The sequence below is a fragment of the Salvelinus alpinus genome, chromosome 23 (assembly GCF_045679555.1).
Source record: "Salvelinus alpinus chromosome 23, SLU_Salpinus.1, whole genome shotgun sequence".
In the NCBI taxonomy this organism is placed as follows: domain Eukaryota; kingdom Metazoa; phylum Chordata; class Actinopteri; order Salmoniformes; family Salmonidae; genus Salvelinus; species Salvelinus alpinus.
Genome location: NC_092108.1, coordinates 47,290,645 through 47,314,804, shown reverse-complemented (window position 1 = coordinate 47,314,804; position 24,160 = coordinate 47,290,645). Strand labels below are relative to the sequence as shown.

The 24,160-nt window shown below is 41.3% G+C and overlaps 1 protein-coding gene, 1 long non-coding RNA gene and 1 pseudogene across 4 annotated transcripts in view; all 3 read right to left on the bottom strand.

Moving 5' to 3' along the window:
- Positions 1 to 11,745, bottom strand: part of adcy8 (adenylate cyclase 8 (brain)) — a 202,229-nt gene extending 190,484 nt beyond the window's left edge. For all 3 annotated transcript variants that reach the window (XM_071362588.1, XM_071362589.1, XM_071362590.1), the window contains exon 1: positions 10,760 to 11,745. In XM_071362588.1, the coding sequence (XP_071218689.1) occupies positions 10,760 to 11,629 (870 nt within the window). In that variant the 5' untranslated portion in view covers positions 11,630 to 11,745. The remainder of the gene's footprint in view (positions 1 to 10,759) is intronic.
- Positions 4,030 to 6,876, bottom strand: LOC139551161 (uncharacterized). Its single transcript, XR_011670213.1, has 2 exons — positions 6,243 to 6,876; positions 4,030 to 5,222 (listed from the first exon to the last, which is right to left on the bottom strand). It is a non-coding gene; the product is annotated as an uncharacterized lncRNA (long non-coding RNA).
- A 7,647-nt stretch (positions 11,746 to 19,392) lies between the features above and the next one.
- On the bottom strand, positions 19,393 to 23,464 carry LOC139551288 (uncharacterized; annotated as a pseudogene).
- Positions 23,465 to 24,160: the final 696 nt, after the last annotated feature.

The following is a 24,160-nucleotide window of genomic DNA, read 5'->3' as shown; positions in this document are numbered from 1 at the left end:
TTAGAATTTTTTGTAAAAGATACCAATAAAAAAATGGAAATACCTAATTTACATAAGTATTCAGACCCTTTGCTATGAGACTCGAAATTGAGCTCAGGTGCATCTTGTTTCCATTGATCATCATTGAGATGTTTCTACAACTTGGAGTCCAACTGCGGTATATTCAATTGACTGGACATGATTTGGAAAGGCACACACCTGTCTATATTATGTCCCACAGTTGACAGTGCATGTCAGCGCAAAAACAAGGCCATAAGGAATTGTCCATAGAGATCCGAGACAGGATTGTGTCGAGGCACAGATCTGGGAAAGGGTACCAGAAAATCTCAGCAGCATTCAAGGTCCCCAAGAACACAATGGCCTCCATCATTCTTAAAAATGGAAGAAGTTTGGAACCACCAAGACTCTTCCTAGAGCTGGCCACCCCGCCAAACTGAGAAATCGGGGGAGAAGTTCCTTGGTCAAGGAGGTGACCAAGAACCCTATTGTCACTCTGACAGAGCTCCTCTGTGGAGATGGGAGAACCTTCCAGAAGGACAACCATCTCTGCAGCACTCCACCATTTAGGCCTTTATGTTAGAGTGGCCAGACGGAAGCGACTCCTCAGTAAATGACAGCCCACTTGGAGTTTGCCAAAAGGCACCTAAAACAAGATTCTCTGGTCTGATGAAACCAAGATTTAACTCTTTGGCCTGAATGCCAAGCGCCACGTCTGGAGGAAACCTGGCACAATCCCTATGGTGAAGCATGGTGGTGGCAGCATCATGCTGTGGGAATGTTATTCAGCGGCAGGGACTGGGAGACTAGTCAGGATCGTGGCAAAAATGAACGGAGCAAAGTGCAGAGAGATGAAAACCTGCTCCAGAACGCTCTGGACCTCAGACTGGGGTGAAGGTTCACCTTCCAACAGGACAACGACCCTAAGCACACAGCCAAGACAACGCAGGAGCGGCTTTGGGACAGGTCTCTGAATGTCCTTGAGAGGCCCAGTCAGAGCCCGGGCTTGAACCCGATCGATCATCTCTGGAGAGATCTGAAAATAGCTGTGCAGCAACACTCCCCATCCAACCTGACAGAGCTTGAAATGATCTGCAGAGAAGAATGGGAGAAACTCCCCAAATACAGGTGTGCCAAGCATGAAGCGTTATACCCAAGAAGACTCAAGGCTGTAATCGCTGCCAAAGGTGCTTCAACAAAGTACTGAGTAAAGGGTCTGAATACTTATGTAAATGTGCTAGATTTTTATTTTTTAAACATTTGTATGAAAATGCTGTTTTTGCTTTGTCATTATGGGGTATTGATGGGAAAAAATAATTAACAAAATGTGGGAAAAGTCAAGGGGTCTGAATACTATCCGAATGCAATGTAGCTACGAAACTTTTAATAACTCTACCTACACGTACATATTACCTCAATTAACTCGACACCGGTACCCCCCGCCCCGCTATTGTTATTTACTGCTGCTCTTTAATTATTTGTTATTCTTATCTTTTTGTATTTTCTTAAAACTGCATTGTTGGTTAAGGGCTTGTAAGTAAGCATTTCACTGTAAGGTCTACACCTGTTGTATTCAGCGCATTTGACAAATACAATTTGATTTTAACTTCCCTATTCACATGTGTTTTGACACCAAGATTGAGCATTAGCGTAGCTAGCTTGCTACCAAAAAGCCTCAACTCTTCACATGTTGGCTAGCATTACCAAAAAAAATCTTTGGCTTAACTTTTACTCTCTAGTCGGTCAAGTTTGCTATCTAAGAAGCTATTTATGTTCAATAGTTACTAGTAGCTATGTTAGGACCAAAACACTGTCTCAGCTAGCTAGTTAGTTAACTTAGCAAACTTTTTAAGGGTAGTCATTATAAGGGTAACTGGTTAAGACTGTGTAAGCCCGCTGTGCTAAAGCCTAGGCATTGGTCTGGTGACTTGGATGGGTCTCTTCAAGGAGGAGGTCAAAGGGGGGTGAAGTGTTACGTAGGTGTGTTACCACGCTCACGTGATAATTGAGTTGTCTGAGACCGGAAAAGTTGCATTGTCTGGCGCACTGGAGACCTGGGTTAGAACCCAATCGGTCAAACTAACATTAAATGGGGTGCACAGATCATTCTGCCTGATTATGAACACAGTCAGCTATATTTGGTGCTGTGATCTCTGAGTATGAGGTCAAACGGGTGTGAAATGTGACCGAGGTGGTTCAATGAACCACGCTCTTTTGATGAGTAACCTTTAAGACTTCCGTTAGCTTCCTGAGCTCCTCCCCATGGGGTTCAGCTAAGTGGGATACCACAGTCTTGTGACATGCAGGAGACCTGGTTTGAACACAGTCAAACATGAGCAAGATGAAATAGGCAGTGGAAAGGCTATCATTAGAATGGCTATGATATTTAACAACTAATGGAGGCCAAATTATGTTTTTGTGACACTTCCTTCTAGCATTTCAAGCGCGGCCTATGATCACCATAGAGGGGAACGGAAGGCATGGCCATGTTCCAGAGAGTCTTAGCTTTCAGGAATGGGGGAAACGGTTCAAACGCTACAGCCAAATTCATACGAAGACAATACATTCAACATGCCACAGAAACTGGCTTCAGAAACATCTAGAAGCTTCGGTTAACCACAAAGAGCGTTTGATTCTATCTGTTCTCGTCTACCTTTGCTGGCTGGCAAAGTACCAGGATGTGGTACTGAATCTGAATTCTGAGAATTTAAATATATTAAATATTAAACTTTGAAATGATAGTTTGTAAACTTGATACACAGACAATGAATGCAAAATTGACCATATCGAAAGGGAATACAGTGCCTTCACACCCCTTAACTTTTTAAACATTTTGTTATGTTAAAGCCTGAATTTCAAAAGTATTAAATTGAGATGTTTGTCACTGGCTTACACACAATACCCCATAATGGCAAACTGGAATTATGTTTAGAATTTTTTACAAATTATACTGAACAAAATATAAACGCAACATGCAACAATTACAAAGACTTTACTGAGTTACAGTTCATATAAGGAACTCAGTCAATTTTAATTAATTAATTAATCCGTAATCGATGGATTTCACATGACTGGGAATACTGATATGCATCTGTTGGTCACAGATACCTTAAAAAAAATAGGTAGGGGCGTGGATCAGAGAACCAGTCAGTATCTGGTGTGACCACCATTTGCCTCATGCAGCGCGACACATCTCCTCCGCATACAGTTGATCAGGCTGTTGATTGTGGCCTGTGGAATGTTGTAACACTCCTCCTCAATGGCTGTGAGAAGTTGCTAGATATTGGCGGGAACTGGAACACGCTGTCGTACATGGGTGACATGTCTGGTGAGTATGCAGGCCATGTATCTGTACAGCACTTTGAGATATCAGCTGATGTAAGAAGGGCTATATAAATACATTTGATTTGATGGAAGATATTTTCATGTTCCAGGAATTGTGTACAGATCCTTGCGACATGGGGCCGTGCATTATCATGCTGAAACATGAGGTGATGGCAGCAGATGAATAGCACAACAATGGGACGAAGGATCTCGTCACGGTATCTCTGTGCATTACAATTGCTATCAATAAAATGCAGTTGTGTTTGTTGTCTGTAGATTATGCCTGCCCATATCATAACCCCACCGCCACCATGGAGCCCTCTGTTGACAACGTTGACATCAGAAAACCACTCGCCCACACGATGCCATACATGTGGTCTGCGGAGGCTGGTTGGACGTACTGCCAAATTCTCTAAAACAACATTGGAGGCGGATTATGGTAGAGAAATGAGAATTAAATTATCTGGCAACAGCTCTGGTGGATATTCTTGCAGTTAGCATGCCAATTGCACGCTCCCTCAAAACTTGAGACATCTGTGGCATTGCAAATTTTAGAGTGGCCTTTTATTGTACCTGTGTAATGATACTGCTATTTAATCAGCTTCTTGATATGCCACACCTGTCAGCTGGATGGATTATCTTGGCAAAGGAGAAATGCTCACTAACAGGGATGTAAACAAATTTGTGCACAAAATGAGAGAAATACGCTTTTTGTGCATATGGAAAATTTCTGGGATCTTTTATTTCAGCGAATGAAACATGGGACCCAAGATTTACATGTTGCAATTAAAAATGAAAAGCTGAAATGTCTTGAGTCAATAAGTATTCAACCTCTTTGTTATGGCAAGCTTAAAGTGGAACTGAAAGCATTTCAGCACCATGAAATCTTATTCAAATCTGTTCTTATACACCCCAAGGAAAAATATGACTTTTTAAAAAAAAAAACATTTTCTGACTAGCGAGCACTTAGATATGGTCATTTTCACTTTTTCATAAATTCATGGAATGGTAGTAAGGCATTTGTGAAAATTCTATAGCAATATAGAGTGGGAAAGCGGCCGTGCGTTTCGACACTTAATATTCACTTTAGTAAATAAAACTGGATAAAAACATGTGGTTAATACCATTCCGTTGACACCATTCCAGCCATTACTATGAGCCGTCTTCCCCTCAGCAGCCTCCACCTAATCATCCCTAGCTTCAAATTGGCTCATTCATCCCCCTTCCTGTCCGCTGTAACTATTCCCCAGGTTGTTGCTGTAAATGAGAAAGTGTTCAGTCAACTTACCTTAAATAAGGGTAAAATAAATGTAAAAGACTGTTGTACACTCAGTGTATATGAGGCTAATCATTATACTAAATTTTGTACATGCCTTGTGCTGACATGAAATTGCCTAGTGCAAATCCAACCCTTGTTATCTAGGTAGTGAAATGTCTGGAAGCAGGGGACGATGGGATCCTTAGCTTCAACATACACACACATCTTCTACCACCATTATCAATGCCAGATAGACCTTCTGGGAGAAAAGTGAGTGGCACTTGGAAATGCTACTGTGATAATGAAGATGGTGTGCTTAAGACTACATAGTACAGTAGGTTTACAATATCATAAACAATAGTCTTTTACATGTGTTTCAATTTGAATTGTATATATTCTTACAGTTTAAGGGGGCACTTTTGTCATGACGACAAGGTGAAGGTGCTCTCTACTCAAATGGCACAACAGAATCATTCAGATTGACCAAAGCACAGCATATGACAACCATCTTGTATAACTGAGGGATGTTTCCTTTCATATCTGAAACAGGACAAAGTAGTAGAAGTAAAGACTTCTGCGTCGCTCATCTTCACAGTGGCAATCCAGTCGACATGGGTGTCTTGATAGAGGTCAACGGGTGAACCTACAGTACATCAACAAATGAGAAGCAGACCTGATGTTAGAATATCACTTCTTCAGGTCACCTATACCATCAGGGCTCTTGATTGTTTGGTTGTGTTTAATTCACTAAGGTGTTTGTGTCCTATAAAAGATCAAATCTATTGTTGGGCTGGAACAACCAATAGTCACCACAGCAGGTTGTCCTATCTCATTGAGGCCTTTGTCCTATTCTGTAATGTCCATACATTTTCCCACCTCTTATGAATAAAGTTCTCAACAAATTATTATCTGGTCAGTGCCAATGGAGTTTTTTGAGGACAATAATGTCCTCCTCCAGGCTATATGGACGTCATATTGTACAATTTGTCTCCAGCCTTTGTCAAATGAATGTCAGATTTGACTTTTCGAAGCAGGTTAGGAGAACTTGCGCAGAAGGTTAGAAGAATTAACGTAACAGGTTAGGAGATTTACTTTAAGGTTAAGAAAAGGGTTAGGGATAGCTCAAAGGCAAAAAAAATACTTTTGCCGTTAATTTTACAAAAGCTGGATCCCTTCTGGCAATGACCCCTTTTCATAGGCCTAGATTGTTATTAATCTGTCGTCAGTGTCAGCAGAATAGGCCTATACTACCGGCCTATACTACCGTCGTATTAAAAAAGATTCTGCTAATGTCTCCAGTCATATAAAGTGTAGCCACATTTTTCCCATGCAAAGGAAATAAATGTCTCTGATATAGCCTATAGGCCTATGTCACTACACACTCATTAATAGCATAAATTATGATCCAATCTACTCATCACATTAGGAATAGTAGGTTTACATTAGTCTGCAAATTTGATGATCGATGCATACAATCCTTTATTATAAAGGTGCACTTTTATTGTGAGAAAATTGCTTCCCCAAAACTTAACTCACGTCCCACCTATGTAAGAGACACATGCTAATAGCTAGACTACAAGCTATCTATCTAGCTAACGTAGTCTTGTTGTTAACACCTGGTTAGCATAATAGTTAAACTAAACTCGAAATTGATCAGACTTACCAGTGATGAAACGATCGGAGTAGAACCTGTACTGACAGCTTTCTGAGTGCTGGTCTTGACGGGCAAAAGGTTCTTTGTTTATCTGACAGTTCTTGAGTCTTATCTCCTTGGTGTTTCATGATTGCAGGTAATCCTGTTGTCTTTCCTGCCTCGTTAGAGCAGCCAAAAAAAACACAGAAATTGACCGTGGTGATGAATTAACTCATTTTAGGCACTGTTATCACGCAGCTTGGGGTAGCCACTCAGCTGTTGTTGTCGAAAGAATTGACGCGGTGGTCTTTCAACATGGCTGTCAGGAGGCGTCGTACGTCGACTGCAACCCTGTTATTGTTGTTTACATCTCCACAGCAGTTAGCAATCAATGCACTGTAGGCCTACTTCTATTGTGTATCCATATATGAGGAAAGTATTTATTCTGTTTTTTACCAGTCATTGTGCAATGAGAACGCAATAGTGCAGAGATATTGTATAGAGTGAAACTAACGTACCCGGTACACTATATTTAGGTAGTAACCTTACATCCCGGTTGCCATGTCTAGCCGCACTACCTGATAACTTTGAACTATAGACCTCCCATTTTAGTTTGAGCTCAGAGCGACACAAGTGGACCAACCCTTTCCCTGACAGCATTGTCAAATCATCACAGAGATTCAGATGACTCATTTAACTAAAGGGGCGAGTTAACCCAATGCAAACTTCATTAAGGAGGCAGCAGCCCTTTCCTGCAGTCAAATGACCAAATCACCTTCTAGTGACCTCATGGGTGGAATGTTAATATTTTTCATAATCAATCAACTATTTTTATTTATACATAAAATCTGGTGTTTCTATGTGAAACAGTTTTGTTATACTTCAGTCTTATGTGATGTACATAAAGTGTAGTATTGGGATGCAAACTAAAAATGTAATATATTTCAACTCTATCTGACATGGCACAATGTCTTCTTTTTTTAAGCAAAGAAACTTTTGTTTCAAAGTAGATTGAAGTCTATCAAGAAACCCTCTGTGTGACTGATTTAGCCCACTGCAGTCAGTATAAATCATTATGCATTACTAATATTCGGACACACAGCTATTTCGGATAAAAATGCCTTTTCGCAAGTGTAGCCTAGTCTATTTGGCATTAAGTTTGATGATAACTCAAGTAAAGATGCAACAAAAAACCCAGTTAAAATCCTTTGAATGAGTGACTCGTGTATTGCAATGTTTTCATGATGGGATTTCATTTAAACCGCCATTGACATGAGTTTAGTGTATCTCCAAAATTTGCGTAAATATGACCTTTAGTGATCTCCAAAACAGCCTGATACTGAAGCACCAGTCCAAGGAAAAAGCATTGCACATTTATTAGGTCATAAACGCCAGTAGGGGACGCAAAACCGTTGGAGGGGATGTCATTTAGCTGTTGCTTTTAATAAATGACATCCTCTCCAACGGTTTTGCGTCCCCTACTATATATATATATATATATATATATATATATGAATGGACAGATTTGGATATGGAAAGCCATTTTAACATATTCATTGATTTCTTTTATATCAATAATTGAATTTGTTCATATAAAAAAGTATTTATCGTTATAAAAACAAGAACATTTATATAAAAAAATAAAATATACATATTTTTTTTCAATAAAACATTGTATGATAATGACCTTCGTGGGGGCGGGATTACATGTGCATGCTCCTACATAGACTGTCTGCTCCCACTAACAGATAGACAGGAAGACACAGGTGAGCAACATGGCCGCATGCGTACTACTCCAAGTCAGAAGGAGAAATTGAACAATTCTCCACCCTCCTCCATCTTAGTTTGGCAAAATCTTTACTATGCATGGCTCTTCTCTCGCTGTCGAGGATCCCGCCAATCTGTGATCCGCGGCCCGCCACTTCTTTATAAATCAAGGCACTTGAAGATCATTGGGTTTCAGTCTAAAATAATGCTAATATATGCTAATATATCCGGAATGGTATAAAGAAAATATATATTGATACAAAAATTCAATTAACATATGTTAAAACGGCTTTCCTTGTATTTTAGACTATAAGAGAATCGGATATTTAGAAGTTGGTGCTTGAAATAGACCAGAGCTGTGTTCGAGTACCCATAATAACATACTGTATACTACATAATTCATGAGTATATACTACATACTAAACTCAGCAAAATAAAGAAACATCCCTTTTTCAGGACCCTGTCTTTCAAAATAACTTCACAGATCTTAATTGTAAAGGGTTTAAACACTGTTTCCATGCTTGTTCAATGAACCATAAACAATTAATGAACATGCACCGGTGGAACGGTCGTTAAGACACTAACAGCTTACCGACGGTAGGCAATTAAGGTCACTATTATCAAAACTTAGGACACTAAAGAGACTCTGAAAAACACCAAAAGAAAGATTCCCAGGGTCTCTGCTCATCTGCGTGAACGTGCCTTAGGCATGCTGCAAGGAGGCATGAGGACTGCAGATGTAGCCAGGGCAATAAATTGCAAGTCCGTACTGTGAGACGCCTAAGACAGCGCTACATGGAGACAGGACGGACAGCTGATCGTCCTCGCAGTGGCAGACCACGTGTAACAACACCTGCACAGGATCGGTACATCCGAACATCACACCTGCGAGACAGGTACAGGATGGAAACAACATCTGCCCGAGTTTACACCAGGAACGCACAATCCCTCCATCAGTGCTCAGACTGTCCGCAATAGGCTGGACTGAGGGCTTGTAGGTTTGTTGTAAGGCAGGTCCTCACCAGACATCACCGGCAACAACGTTGCCTATGGGCACAAACCCACCGTCGCTGTACCAGACAGGACTGGCAAAAAGTGCTCTTCACTGACGAGTCACGGTTTTGTCTCACCAGGGGTGATGGTCGGATCCGAATTTATCGTCGGAAGGAATGAGCGTTACACCGAGGCCTGTACTCTGGAGCGGGATTGATTTGGAGGTGGAGGGTCCATCATGGTCTGGGGCGGTGTGTCACAGCATCATCGGACTGAGCTTGTTGTCATTGCAGGAAATCTCAATGCTGTGTGTTACAGGGAAGAAATCCTCCTCCCTCATGTGGTACCCTTCCTGCAGGCTCATCCTGACAAGACCCTCCAGCATGACAATGCCACCAGCTATACTACTCGTTATGTGTGTGATTTCCTGCAAGACAGGAATGTCAGTGTTCTGCCATGGCCAGCGAATACCCCGGATCTCAATCCCATTGAGAACGTCTGGGACCTGTTGGATCGGAGGGTGAGGGCTAGGGCCATTCCCCCTAAAAATGTCCGGGAACTTGCAGGTGCCTTGGTGGAAGAGTGAGGTAACATCTCACAGCAAGAACTGGCAAATTTGGTGCAGTACATGAGGAGGATATGCACTGCAGTACTTAATGCAGCTGGTGGCCACATCAGATACTGACTGTTACTTTTGATTTTGACTGAGTTTATATACTATTAGTTCCTTTTAGCATGCTGTAAGCGAACCGTATAGTTTCAGGATACGAGGAGTAGGGTTGATCCGAGCGTTCTGACCTCACAACGGCAGTTAAGCACCCAAGCTAACTGGCTAACGTTGGCTAGCTACTTCCTTAGCAGAGCTGGTTAGGCTGTTTTCATGTCATTCAGAGCATTGGTGATTGTAACTGTGCTGCTGGCAACAATTTAATTATGCTTTTTTTGCCAACGTTTACTGACACAGGTCACATTCAATGGGTTTTGAGCGTTCGTAAATGCATCAGTTATTCTGTGCGAGAGTGCTCTGAAATCAAAGTAGATAGCCAGAATTAACAATGTCCATTGAAACGCACAACGACTATACCACTTAGCTAAGAATGGTGTGAATAATCAAGTCACAAAACGTTGGGTAGTTAGATAGCAGATAGTTAATATACTGCCTGGCATGTTTGATGTATTAGTAGCCAACTAACAGTAGGTAACTAGCTAACATACCAGTACATGCTGTAATGCTATGTGGTTCGTAAGGATAGCGTAGCTAACAAATTGTCAGCCAACATAACATGTAACGTTACTTAATTGAAAAGTCATTACTTTATTACATTGCTCAACATTGACTTAACATTTGTCGTAATTAGTTAAAGCAATGAATATGTATCCGCTCACGTCTGACCTCGGCTGCATATTTTCTGCCATTTTATTCAAATCTGAAAATGTTGTGAAGCCACGCCCATTTTCTGAAGAATTGCATTATGGGCCCTAAAAGCACGGAAATAGTATGGTTAGTGCGGTTAGTATGAGTATTCGAACACAGCTCAGGTTTTTGTAATACCACTTACTGTCGAAATAATATTAAACTAGGTCTACTCTAGAATACTCATAATACTCAGTCGACTATGATATGTGAAAAACAACTGTTACAATAGGATGATAACACCTAATCTACATGTGCGGTGACCACATTGCGATTGACTTATTATAAAAACATACATTTCATTAAAAAAATATATATATATATATATATTAAAAAAGTGTAGGGAGGGAAGCCTTATTCCTATTTCACATACCTGATTTGTGGAGAGCTGTGCATTTGGGGAGATGAATAGCTGTACAACAATGTGGAGGGTTGAGGTGGCCAAACCAGCCAGAATAGCCCAAGTGAGAGGCAAGGGAAGCATACTGTAAGTGGCAAAGAGGGTGAAAAGCACGTATCCGACTCCGTCGCCCAAAAGTCCGTAGCCCAATCCAGCCGCCAAAATCTGCGTGGCCATGACCACCCACGTCACCACGCCGCTGTATTGCAGATAGCTGTGAGAGGTCGTGTCTTTTCGGACTACCACTAAGGCACAAATGACCACTTCGATGCCAGTGAAAAAGCCTAAGAGCATTCCTTTGATGGGATCCATTGGCGAAGACGCAAGAGTTAAATGTAAAACCAACAGGGTTAGTTTGGTCACCACATCCAAAATGTTCATCACCACCACTGATTTGCGCCTCTGGCCCAAAAAGTAGCGTTGGTACAGATGCTCGAGGTCCCGAGATTTGAAAGAATTGCGTAGAGTGGGGAATATTACGCCTCTGTATGTGTAGCCCCAGTTCAAGAAAAAGTCTGAGTTGCTCGGAGCGCAATCGATTTGGAGAAATCCTAGGTCACTGCTCGCACGCTCGGGGAAGACTTTGGTTCCCCCATTGTTGTGTCTGTCGCCTACCGAGGTCCTACCCGCAGACTGTTTCCGTAGGCTTTGGTCGTAGTGCTCATCTGGTGTGATGCCTTTCGCTTCGCTCTGCTCATGGATGAACCTCTGCTCAGTGATGTGTCGAACCGCGTTCTGCCACAACAACCTTTTGGGTCGCGTGCTGCTGTTGCTGGTTGGCGTCCTGTTGATTGTGTAGAGTTCTTCGCTTGCACTGGAACATCGAACTTCAGACAATTCCATTGTTTTCAACGGTGGTTGGTGATTTACCCCTGCTTTTTAGATGTTAGCCAAGCTCAGCGATTCTGGGGACATGTCTTGTGCACATAGAATCGAGCTGGCATGGTTTCCTTGGGGTGTGTCGAGCTGAATTGAAAAAGTGCACTTGTTGGTCCTTGTCACGCACCCGGCAGTCACGTAAAAATTCAAGAAGTGGTCTCTTGAATAAAGATACTTTTCATCACTGTCAATGCAGCTCAATCGCACATGCATAATTAATTAGGCAAGGTGTCAGAAACTACAGTGCCTGCCACCATGTGCCAACGGTCCGCACCATTATAACAGGGCACCGTTGTCAGTGCATTCTGAAATTGAACATCTGCAAAATGAACAGTATTCACATCCCCAAAAAAATTCTATTTTAACACACCTGTGCACTCATGTTTGCATATGAGAGGACACAGAATATAGATCATGCTGTAATATTGTTGACGTGTATTCAAGTGTGCTTGCCTCATGCGTCTCTAACGCAGCATGTTCTCCTGCTCCTGGTTTTTCCATTCGTTTAACAATGAGTGTTCCATGGAATGAAACCGAAATCTTGAAGCATATTTTGTTTGTCCTTACATTAAGGTAATGGTCCCGCGTGCCCAGTCAACTGAAGAGTGGAATGAATATAGTCCAGGATTTTCCGTAATCTTCAACATAACCGGACGCCTCGCCTGAATGATTTGGGCATCACATTGAGAGGCTCTGATGAGAATAGATCAACGTCCAGAGCTGGAGACCCTGCGCGCAACGCGCCCCTCCCCCATCATCATGTCGGGCTTGGTGGATGAATGCATCACCTGGTGAAAGAAGCGTCGGATGGCGGGAGAGGCAGAAGAAGACGCAACTCCCTCGCGCAGGGCATAGACTGCCTACAGCAACAGCTGCAGTCTGGGTCTTTCCATTTGAATATAATTCCTCCGTTCAATTTAGATGAAAAACACCAACGAAATGGGGTTTTACCCAGCAGAAATCTGACGGTTATCAAAATAGAATCGGTAGGCTTTGGGGAAAGAAGACTGTCGCCCCGTCTTTCCTCGTGTGGTTGATATGGTACTAAGGCTGAGTGTGCAGTGTATGAAATACATTTGCAGAACGCAAAGCTGCTGGTCAGTGGAGGTAGGGCGAAGCAAGTCATATGTGTCTAGCTGACGTCAGACCATCCTCTCTCTCTATTGCGTTCCTTTTGTCTCATCTGACTGCTGCAGCAACAGACATAAGGCACTGACTGCAAAGCAAGTGGAGCGAAGCGGAAAGGATTAGGGCAAGAATTGAGGAGCAGACTGGAAGGGAAAAAACAACGTGTAAAAATAAGAATCAATTCTACTCTTCCCATTTGTCATGGGATTAGGCAAGGGTAGGTGTGATGAGTCCCCTACAAAAATGAGAAGAGGATTTATTGATAACATGTATTCTAATTTATAATATTATATTCTAATATTTTATATTATATTCAATACGTATGAGGACAGATGTGTTTAAATAGATGCGAAATTAGACATTTTATATCACTCACAAACCTAATCCTGGCTGTGATGATGATATCAATAGAGGGAAAAATCAATAGCAGTTGGCCTAACGCTAATACACGCCTACAATTTGCCCTAGAAGTCGACAAGTCACAACTAACTCATGATAGGGCAGGCTATGTGTAAGAAATAATTTATTATCAGGGTGTCAATATCAGGATATGGGGATGAAAGCGTCTGCGAGTTGAGCAACACAGTGAGTCATCTCTCCCTCATTGTCCCACCTCCCTTTCTATAGATACATTGGAATATGAACATATAGTGACTTCAGGTCTGTGTAGTGCGTGTGTTCAGGAGAAGCTCCCAGTTAATGAGGGGCTATTTTGGTTCCTCTCTAGGATAGGATGTCACACTTGCTGTGAATACACAGGACGGGTGGCACATCAATTAAATTATGCCAAAAGTGGCCAATTAATGGGCTTCCGTTATTGGCTGCCGCTTCTGTTTGCTGAGAATGCGTGTGTGTGTGTGTGTGAGACGTCACATACGTTTTTCATGACAGAAATTTGAAGGAGAGAAAGAGTGTGTGTGTGTGTGTGTGTGTGTGTGAAACGTCACATACGTTTTTCATGACAGAAATTTGAAGGAGAGAAAGAGTGTGTGTGTGTGTGTGTGTGAAACGTCACATACGTTTTTCATGACAGAAATTTGAAGGAGAGAAAGATTGTGTGTGTGTGTGTGTGAGACGTCACATACGTTTTTCATGACAGAAATTTGAAGGAGAGAAAGATTGTGTGTGTGCGGGCGTTATGGTGTGTATTTCTTTTACGTCACCTACTCATTTCCTTATAGAAATATGTAGGAGATAGTGTGTAGGGCTGTGGCGAAGTCAGCAGGCAACTATCATGCAAATAACTGCCAGTCTCACAGTAATTGATCAATAATGAACATAAACAGGTTTAGCATCTCTGGGCTTCAATGCATAGCCTTCAATGCATAGCCTTCAATGCATAGCCTACAAGCCACTGATGCTAACCTTTGGAACATCTAGGGCTACATTTGAAAAAGTCTGATAAATCAATGTAATATATCCTACACCATCACAATAAATCCATTATTTATTTTAGTCAGGTCCAAAGAAACATTAGGATATTAAGGAAATGCAGCCTATTTCAGAAGAATGTTAGGCCCTGATCTGGCTACGCCATATGGCTGTGGGATACACTAGTTCATTTAGCAGACAAGATTTTCTTACAATTCCCGTGGCATTATTTTAGATTGTTTTATAGTTAGAAGAATACAATTGAACATAGCTGAATAAAATTTGAAAAGATATGTTTCCAAAAGGATTTCCAGCTATTCTGTGTTGAGCGGTCAACAAAGGGATCATTTTTCATTTTATTTTGAGTTATTTGTGCAGCTTTAGTTTTGATAAACCTTAGGCAATATGTTTTGATTTCTAAAACATTCTAAGGCTGCATGATGCGACTCTGATGATGATTTGAAAAAAGTTGAAAGGCATGTGTTCTGCTCTGTTTCCTGCGCAGGCTGCGCACACGGCATCAGTCTCATTCACAATTTGACAAGCACTTGATAATATTCTCACCCATCAGACTATGTAATCTAGTCTTTACATATAGCCTACTAATATAGACTGTGTGTGGAATTCTTTTTTATTTAGAATGGCCCACAAAAAATATCATGTTATCAGTAGCCTGCACTCAAATAGAGAATGGAGGTTATCTGTGGTTATGTTTTTAATACGCCAGGTAGGCAACACCGGTTATAAAGCGAATTAATGTGCTTAATTTAAAGGAAAGTTGAGAAATAAATATAGTGGGCCTAGCCTATAGAAAGTTGAGAAATAAATATAGTAGGCATAGCCTATAGAAAGCTGATGGGATCCTCCTTTTTTTAATAGTCCCATCAAAACTCTGTTTTCTCATGCAATTACATAGCAGAGCCTCTAGAAATGTTGACAAAGCGAACTTTGATCATCAATTAGCATTGACACCAATAATTAGCATTGACACGATGTGAAAAATGAATGGCGGAAAAACCATTGGAACCATTTACATGTTTTCATGGGTATTATGACACGTCCACTGTGGCAGACTATATATAACAGCCCTAATTGTGTGTGTGTGTATGTGTCCGTGTGTGCGTACGAGCATGTGTGAGTTTGAACATGTGTATTCTCTGTCATCCCAGAACTGCGTGTTAAGTTGACCATATTGGACAGCATGCTCTCTGGAGCAGAATAGGAACAGACAATGAGTAGATAAGAATTGTGCTACAAAGTCACCACCCACTGCCACAACCAAGTATGCCAAATATATGTTATGATGACAATGCATGTCATCCATTTTCATGTGACATTTTCCATAATATTTATATATGGTTTATTAGCTTAGCTTTAAATGATGTTCACCTTATAAAGGCTTCATAAAGCTTTCAGGCTATCAATCAAGCTACTAAATGTACTGAATGCGACTCACTTTCCTTTCAATCTTTTTCCCCCAGATTTTAGCAGTGAAGCATAGTTATTTTTTATTTTTTTTAGAATCACCAGTTTAAATGTAATCTGGCACTTTATGATAATATCACGATATTTGTGTATTAATTATGATGCTATGATACTGTATGTGCCTGTATTGACGATGTGTGCAAAGATCCCATGTACTGTGTTGTAATATTCTAGGCATGTTAGTGCAGTACATTGTATAACTGTCAGAATTGCACTCTCATTAAAATTACAATTGAACAGGTTAAGAGATATGCTGAGATAATCTATGCAGAAAAATATAGATCTTAATTTACATAGAATTAGATAATAATGACTATTGCTCTAGATTGCAGAAAAAGGCTGTTTCAGGTGTTTTAACAATGCCAAATTCTCCATCTTCTGGATGGTGGCTGCACAGGTACTTCATGCCCCCTCTAAAATAATGGGTGTATGATGCCCCTGATTGAGGCTTTACCATATCGGCTAAACTAGATAAATGTATCTACTTATGGTAACACAACAACATTCTCAGCGAAAGATGATTGGAGATTTTGATTGTCCTGCTAACATTCAATCAAAGCAAAAGCCTGTAGATGCCAATTTTGAAAGGGAGCGAGTTGAAAAATGCATATTTATTTCAAGGTAAGGTGTTGAAAAGGGTGCACAAACATGCATTTACAGTGCCTTCAGAAGGTATTCCTACCCTTTGATTTATTCCCCATTTTGTTGGTGTTACAGGCTGAATTCAAAATTGATTAAATCAACAAAAAAATATCACCCACACAACACCCCATAATGACAAAGTGAAAACATGTTTTTAGAAATGTTTGCAAATTTATTGAAAATTAAACACAGAATCTAATTTCCATAAGTATTCACACCCTGAGTTAATACTTTGGCGATTACAGCTTTGAGCCGTCTTGGGTATGTCTGTTTCAGCTTTGCACATCTGGATTTGGGGATTTCCTCCCATTCTTCGTTGCAGATTTTCTCAAGCTCTGTTAAGTTAGATGGGGAGCGGCGGTGAACAGCAATCTTCAAGTCTTTCCTCAGATTGTCAATGGTATTCAAAACTGGGCTTTGGCTGGGCCACTCAATGACTTTCAGATTCTTATACTGATGCCATTCCAGTGTTGCTTTGGCTGTATGCTTGGGGTCATTGTCTTGTTGCAACGTAAATCTTTGCCCCCAGTCCAAGGTCATTTGCACCCTGAAGCAGGGTCTCATCAACAATTTGCCTGTATTTGGCTCCATTCATTATTCCCTCTATCCTTACCAGTCTCCCAATCCCTGCCGCTGAAAAGCATCCCCATAGCATGATGCTGCCACCACCATGCTTCACAGTAAGAATGGTGTTAGAGTGGTGATGAGTTGTGCCTGGTTTTGCCAGACATAACGCTTTGCATTCAGGCCAAGCGGTTAAATTGTTGTGTCGTCAGAACACAGAATCTTTTGCCTTATGCTCTCAGTTTTTCGAAGGCCTTTATGCAAAGTCCAGGTGTGCTGTCATGTGCCTTTTTCTCAGGAGTGGCTTCCGTCTGGCCACTATCCAATAAAGCCCAGATTGGTAGTGTGCTGTAGAGACTTTTGTCCTTCTGGCAGGTTCTCCCATCTCAGCCAAGGAACTCTGCAGTTCTGTCAGAGTCGTCATTGGGTTCTTGTTCACCTCCCTGACAAAGGTCCTTCTTGCACGGTTTGATCGGACGGACAGCTCTAGGCAGAGTCTGGTTAGTTCCATATGTTTTCAATTTCCTAATGATGGAGACCACTGTGCTCTTGGAAAATGTCAACATTCTAGAAATAGTTTTATACCCTTGTTTTATACCCTTCCCCAGATACAGTTGAAGTCGGAAGTTTACATACACTTGGGTTGGAGTCATTAAAACTTGTTTTTCAACCACTCCACAAATTTCTTGTTAACAAACTATAGTTTTGGCAAGTCGGTTAGGACATCTACTTTGTGCATGACACAAGTGATTTTTCCAACAATTGTTTACAGACAGATTATTTCACTTATAATTCACTGTATCACAATTCCAGTTGGTCAGAAGTTTACATACACTTAGTTGACTGCCTTTAAACAGCTTGGAAAAGTTCAGCAAATTATGTAATGGTTTTAGAAGCTTCTGATAGGCTATTGACATCATTTGAGTCAATTGGAGGTGTACCTGTGAATGTGTTTCAAGGCCTACCTTCAAACTCAGTGATTCTTTGCTTGACATCATGGGAAAATACAAAGAAATCAGCCAAGACCTCAGAAAAATAATTGTCGAACTCCACAAGTCTGGTTCATCCTTGGGAGCAATTTTCAAAACGCCTGAAGGTACCACGTTCATCTTTACAAACAATAGTACGCAAGTATAAACACCATGGGACCACACAGCCGTCATACCGCTCAGAAAGGAGACGCGTTCTGTCTCCTAGAGATGAACGTACTTTGGTGTGAAAAGTGCAAATAAATCGCAGAACAACAGCAAAGGAGCTTGTGAGGAGGCTGGAGGAAACAGGTCCAAAAGTATCTATATCCACAGTAAAAGGAGTCCTATATCGACAAAACCTGAAAGGCCGCTCAGCAAGGAAGAAGCCACTGCTCCAAAACCACCATAAAAAAGCCAGACTACGGTTTGCAGCTGCACGTGGTGACAAAGAAATGAAACAAAAATAGTACTGTTTGGCCATAATGACCATCGTTATGTTTGGAGGAAAAAGGGAAAATGCTTGCAAGCCAAAGAACACCATCCCAACCGTGAAGCACGGGGGTGGCAGCATCATGTTGTGGGGGTGCTTTGCTGCAGGAGGGACTGGTTCGCTTCACAAAATCATTAGGCAGGAAAATGATGTGGATATATTGAAGCAACATCTCAAGACATCAATCAGGAAGTTAAAGCTTGGTCGCAAATGTGTCTTCCAAATGGACAATGACCCCAAGCATATTTCCAAAGTACTGGCAAAATGACTTAAGGACAACAAAGTCAAGGTGTTGGAGTGGCCATCACCAAGTCTTGACCTCAATCCTATAGAAAATGTGTGGGCAGAACTGAAAAAGTGTGCGCGAGCAAGGAGGCGTACAAACCTGACTCAGTTACATCAGCTCTGTCAGTAGGAATGGGCCAAAATTCACCCAACTTATTGTGGGAAACTTGTGGAAGGCTACCTGAAATGTTTGACCCAAGTTAAACAATTTAAAGGCAATGTTACAAAATACTAATTGAGTGTATGTAAACTTCTGACCCAATGGGAATGTGATGAAAGAAATAAAAGCTGAAATAAATAATTCTCTCAACTATTATTCTGACATTTCACAGTCTTAAAATAAAGTGGTGATCCTAACTGACCTAAGACAGGGAATTTTTACTAGGATTAAATGTCAGGAATTGTGAAAAACTGAGTTTAAATGTATTTGGCTAAGGTGTATGTAAACTTCCGACTTCAACTGTATATGCCTCATCACAATTATATCCCGGACCGGGACAACCAGGCAGGATACAACGCCACCCACTTTGCAAAGCACAGCCCCCACACCACTCAAGAGATATCAACAGGCACTAACTTACTACCCTGAAACGACAGCAAGTATAGCCCACAAAGAACTCTCAAATGCACAGAACGGATGGAAGAGCGCGAGCAAGCCAGTGACTCAGCGCCCGGAATAGGGTCAGAGGCAGAGAATCCCAGTGGAGATAGGGGAGCCGGCCAAGCAGAGACAGCAAGGGTGGTTCATCACTCCAGTGACTTGCCGTTCGCACCTCTGGGCCAGATCACACTCAATCAAAGGACCTCCTGAAGAGATGAGTCTTCAATAAAGACTTAAAGATTGAGACCAAGTCTGTGTTTCTCACATGGATTGGCAAACCATTCCATAAAAATTGAGCTCTATAGGAGAAAGCCCTGCCTCCAGCTGTTTGCTTAGAAATTCTAGGAACAATAAGGAGGCCTGCGTCTTGTGACCATAGCGTACGTGTAGGTATGCACGGCAGAACCAAATCGTCAAGTTGGGTAGGAGCAAGTCCATGTAATGCTTTGTAGGTTAGCAGTAAAACCTTGAAATCAGCCCTGGCCAGTGTAGGGAGGCTAGCACTGGGGTAATATGATCAACTGTTTTGTTTCTAGTCAAGATTCTAGTATCTGTATTGAGCACTAGCTGAAGTTTATTTAGTGCTTAGCCAGGTAACCGGAGAGTAGAGCATTAAGGTAGTCCAATCTTGAAGTGACAAAAGCCTGGATTCGTTTTTCTGCATCAAATGTGGACAACAGTTTCAGATTTTTGCTATGTTAAGAAAATGAAAAAAGGCTGCTTTTGAAATATTTTTTATATGTTTGTCGAAGGAGAGATCAGGGTCCAGGGTAATGCTGAGGTCCTACACAGTTTTATTTGAGACGACTGTACAACCATCGAGATTCATTTTTTTGTCTGACAGCAGATCTCTTTGTTTCTTGGGACCTAGAACTAGCATCTCTGTTTTGTTGCCATCCACTTCTTTACATCTGAAACACAGGCTTTCAGGGTAGGCAGTTTTGGGGTTTCACCCTGTTTCATCGAAATGCACAGATGTGTGTCATCCGCATAGAAGTGAAAGTTGACAATGTGTTTCCGAATGACATTACCAAGAGGTAGCATATATAGTGAAAACAATAGTGGTCCTAGAACTCAACCTTGAGGAACACCCAAAACGTACCATTGATTTGTCAGAGGACAACCATCCACAGAGACGAACTGAATCTCTACTGCACATGCTGCCACTGTTTTGATTACCAAAAGTTATATTTTTAGAAGGAGCAGCGCGCAGCTGACGAGTGTTCGATGACACAAGGATAGGGAAATTGCAACAAGCACAAATGCGACAAGTGAAAACAAATGATCTAACTGGGGATAGCTAGCTAGCATAATGTCACAAGCATGAATAACTCGCCAATAACTTTAGTTAGTCTTTAGTTAGACTTGATCAGGGGTCCCTGCAGGATCAGACAGCCAGGGAAGACCAGTCTACGTAGCTCAGGTGAATTTTGCAATAGGCTGATATTAACAATATCAGTGAATGATACAAAGTTCCATCTTGAGTTGATGGGTAGACCTACAGCAGCTACAGGACAGCAACCTCAGCTTAAAGCTACAGTCTGGGATCTGGGAATAACAGTCATTACAATTATTGAACCATTGATTCTATCCATGGATAATATAATGTATAAATGTACACCAAGGTAATTATTTGTCATGCATCATTTTAGGAGGATCAGATGATGACCGGGGTCTCAGCAGGGTCAGGCAGCCAGGGAAGACCAGTCGGTGATGAAGGTGAGGTGAACACTTTATTCTCTCTGTGCAGCAAACACTGGAAAAGTCAGATGATATTTTAACTGACAAACCTCTGAAGTTCATTTCCAAACTGTATCAAGAGTTGATCCAGGCTTTTCTTGATGACACAAAACATGTAAAACAAAAATGTAAGGAATACCTGGAAGAAGCTATTGATGATGGAATGGATACAGATACTGTATGTTTGAATGCCCAGTCATGTTCATATCATCTCAGACATACATTACTGCAGTTTAAGGCCATCCATAGAACATACTACAGTTGAAGTCGGAAGTTTACATTCACCTTAGCCAAATACATTTAAACTCAGTTTTTCACAATTCCTGACATTTAATCCCACACAAAGTAGATGTCCTAACCAACTTGCCAAAACTATAGTTTGTTAGCAAGAAATTTGTGGAGTGGTTGAAAAATGAGTTTTAATGACTCCAACCTAAGTATATGTAAACTTCCGACTTCAACTGTATATGCCAGTGAAACTGAATTACATACACTCAGAAATGTCTTTCCTTTGCTGGAGGTGTACAAACTAAAGGGGACATATTTGCATATGTTATGGTCTTGTGAAGGCTGGCTGAATTCTGGAAAAGACAATGTTCTTTTTTTGGGGTGTGTTGGTTTGGGGCGCTGCAGGGTACCCCTAGGGACAGGACGACCCAGCTATATTGTGTGCAAGTAAAAAGAGCTCTACAGTACTATTAGTCCTATGAGATTAATTATATGGAGGATTTGTTGTTGTCACGCTGGTTTAAAGGATTTGGAGACAGGCACAGGAATACATCATCTGGGTTTTTAATACACCCAAAACAAAAACGTATACAAAACACTGGGATGTACCCAAACAAAAGAGCGAGGGTAAACCTCAAAGAACGACACAGGACGAGACCCGTACTACACAATGCACAAAACACGCAGCACAGGCTGAGACAATGCCTGTGCTGCGTGTGTATGTTTGCTTATCCCATGTGTAACTCTGTGTTGTTGTTTGTGTCACACTACTTTGCTTTATCTTGGCCAGGTCGCAGTTGTAAATTAGATCTTGTTCTCAACTGGTCTACCTGATGATTAAATAAAAGGTGAAATAAAAATTAAAAATAAACCCACATAGGTACTTACACAACCAACAGACATGGGAAAAATAATCGACAAGACCATGGTGAACAAAGGGCACACTTATAAAATTACTAATCAAGGCAATGGGGACCAGGTGTGCGTAATGACACAGTTCCAGACAGCTATTTCTGTGTGTTACTGTATATTTGAGGTTGGTGTTTATTTAGTGAAGGAGGCTACTCCTCATGCTGCCAAACATACCCTTGTAAAACTGACTATCCTACCGATCCTTGACTTTGGAGATGTCACTTACAAAATAGCCCCCAACACTCTACTCAGCAAACTGGATGTAGTCTATCAAGGTGCCATCCGTTTTATCACCAAAGCCCCATATACCAACCACCACTGCGACCTTATGCTATCGTTGGCTGGCCCTCACTACATATCCGTCGTAAAACCGACTGGCTCCAAGTCATCTATAAGTCTTTGATAGGTAAAGCCCCGCCTTATCTCAGCTCACTGGTCACCATAGCAACACCCACCCGTAGCACACGCTCCAGCAGGTATATTGCACTGGTCATCCCCAAAGCCAACACTTACTTTGGCCGCCTTTCCTTCCAGTTCTCTGCTGCCAATGACTGGAATGAATTGCAAAAATCTCTGAAGCTGGAGTCTTAAATCTCCCGCTCTAACTTTAAGCATCAGCAGTCTGAGCAGTTTACCGATCACTGTACCTGTACACAGCCAATCTATAAATAGCACACCCGACTACCTCATCCCCATATTATTACTTACCCTCTTGCTCTTTTGCACCCCAGTACCTCTACTTGCACATCATCATCTGCACATCTATCACTGCAGTGTTCATGCTAAATTGTAATTAGTTTCGCCTCTAGGGCCTATTTATTGCCTTCCTCCCTACTCTTCTACATTTGCACAAACTGTACATAGATTTTTTCCATTTTGCTTTTATTTTGTGTTATTGACTATGCGCTTGTTTGTGTAACTCTGTGTTGTTGTTTTTGTCGCACTGCTTTGCTTTATCTTGGCCAGGTTGCAGTTGTAAATGAGAACTTGTTTTCAACTGGCCTATCTGGTTAAATAAAAGGTGAAATAAAAATCAATTCATGAACAAAAAAATGACCTTTCCCTTGGGAATTAAAAAAACTAAAAGGTGTGAAAACTGGAAGGAAATTGTGTTGGGAGAGAGTTGAGTGATTGACTAGACTGGTGGGGGTCGGACTTGCAAGTGGCTCAGGCTGGTCGGTCTGGCTGAAATTTTATATAGAGAATGTCTTAATAAAGACAATCTAAAGTCTTTGTATTCTTTCAAGAGTTTTTCATTTCTTAGGCTATTGGGGGTGCATCACAATATTTATTATTGAATTACCTTTGATCTAGTTCAGTCTTATTAATCCCTTAAACATATTTAATAATGATCTCTTACCTAGCTTGATGACTGTGGACATTTTTGCCTACTTTTTGTTCTAAATGGAGACGGCATATTGGTTTGTGTAAAAATGCATTAAATTAGCGTTAGATACCCAAAACATTTATGGGGGAGGACCCCCAGACCCCCCGTCAGGTTATGTCTCCCCACTTCTAAAATCAAAGTGGCACCCTTGCTAATATTACCCTTTGAAAAGGTGAGACTCTCACGAACATGTCAGTTGTTTTGCTCTAGGACACCTACAGGCCTCACAAGACTAAAATGTATTAAATAGTTTTTTCCCTCATCAATCTACACACAATACCCCAAAATGACAAAGCCAAAACAGCTTTTTAGAAATGTTTGCTAATTTATTACAAATAAAAATATCACATTTACGTAAGTATTCAGACCCTTTACTCAGTACTTTGTTGAGGAACCTTTGGCAGTGAGTACAGCCCCGGGTCTTCTTGGGTATGACGCTACAAGCTTGGGCTGTCATGTGCCTTTTACTGAGGAGTGGCTTCTGTCTGGCCACTCTACCATAAAGGCCTGATTGGTGGAGTGCTGCAGAGATTGTTGTACTTCTGAAAGTTTCTCCCATCTCCACAGAGGAACTCTGGAGCTCTTTCAGAGTGATCATCGGGTTCTTGGCCCATCTCCCCCGATTGCTCAGTTTGGCCGGGCGGCCAGCTCTGGGAAGAGTCTTGGTAGTTCCAAACTTCTTCTATTTAAG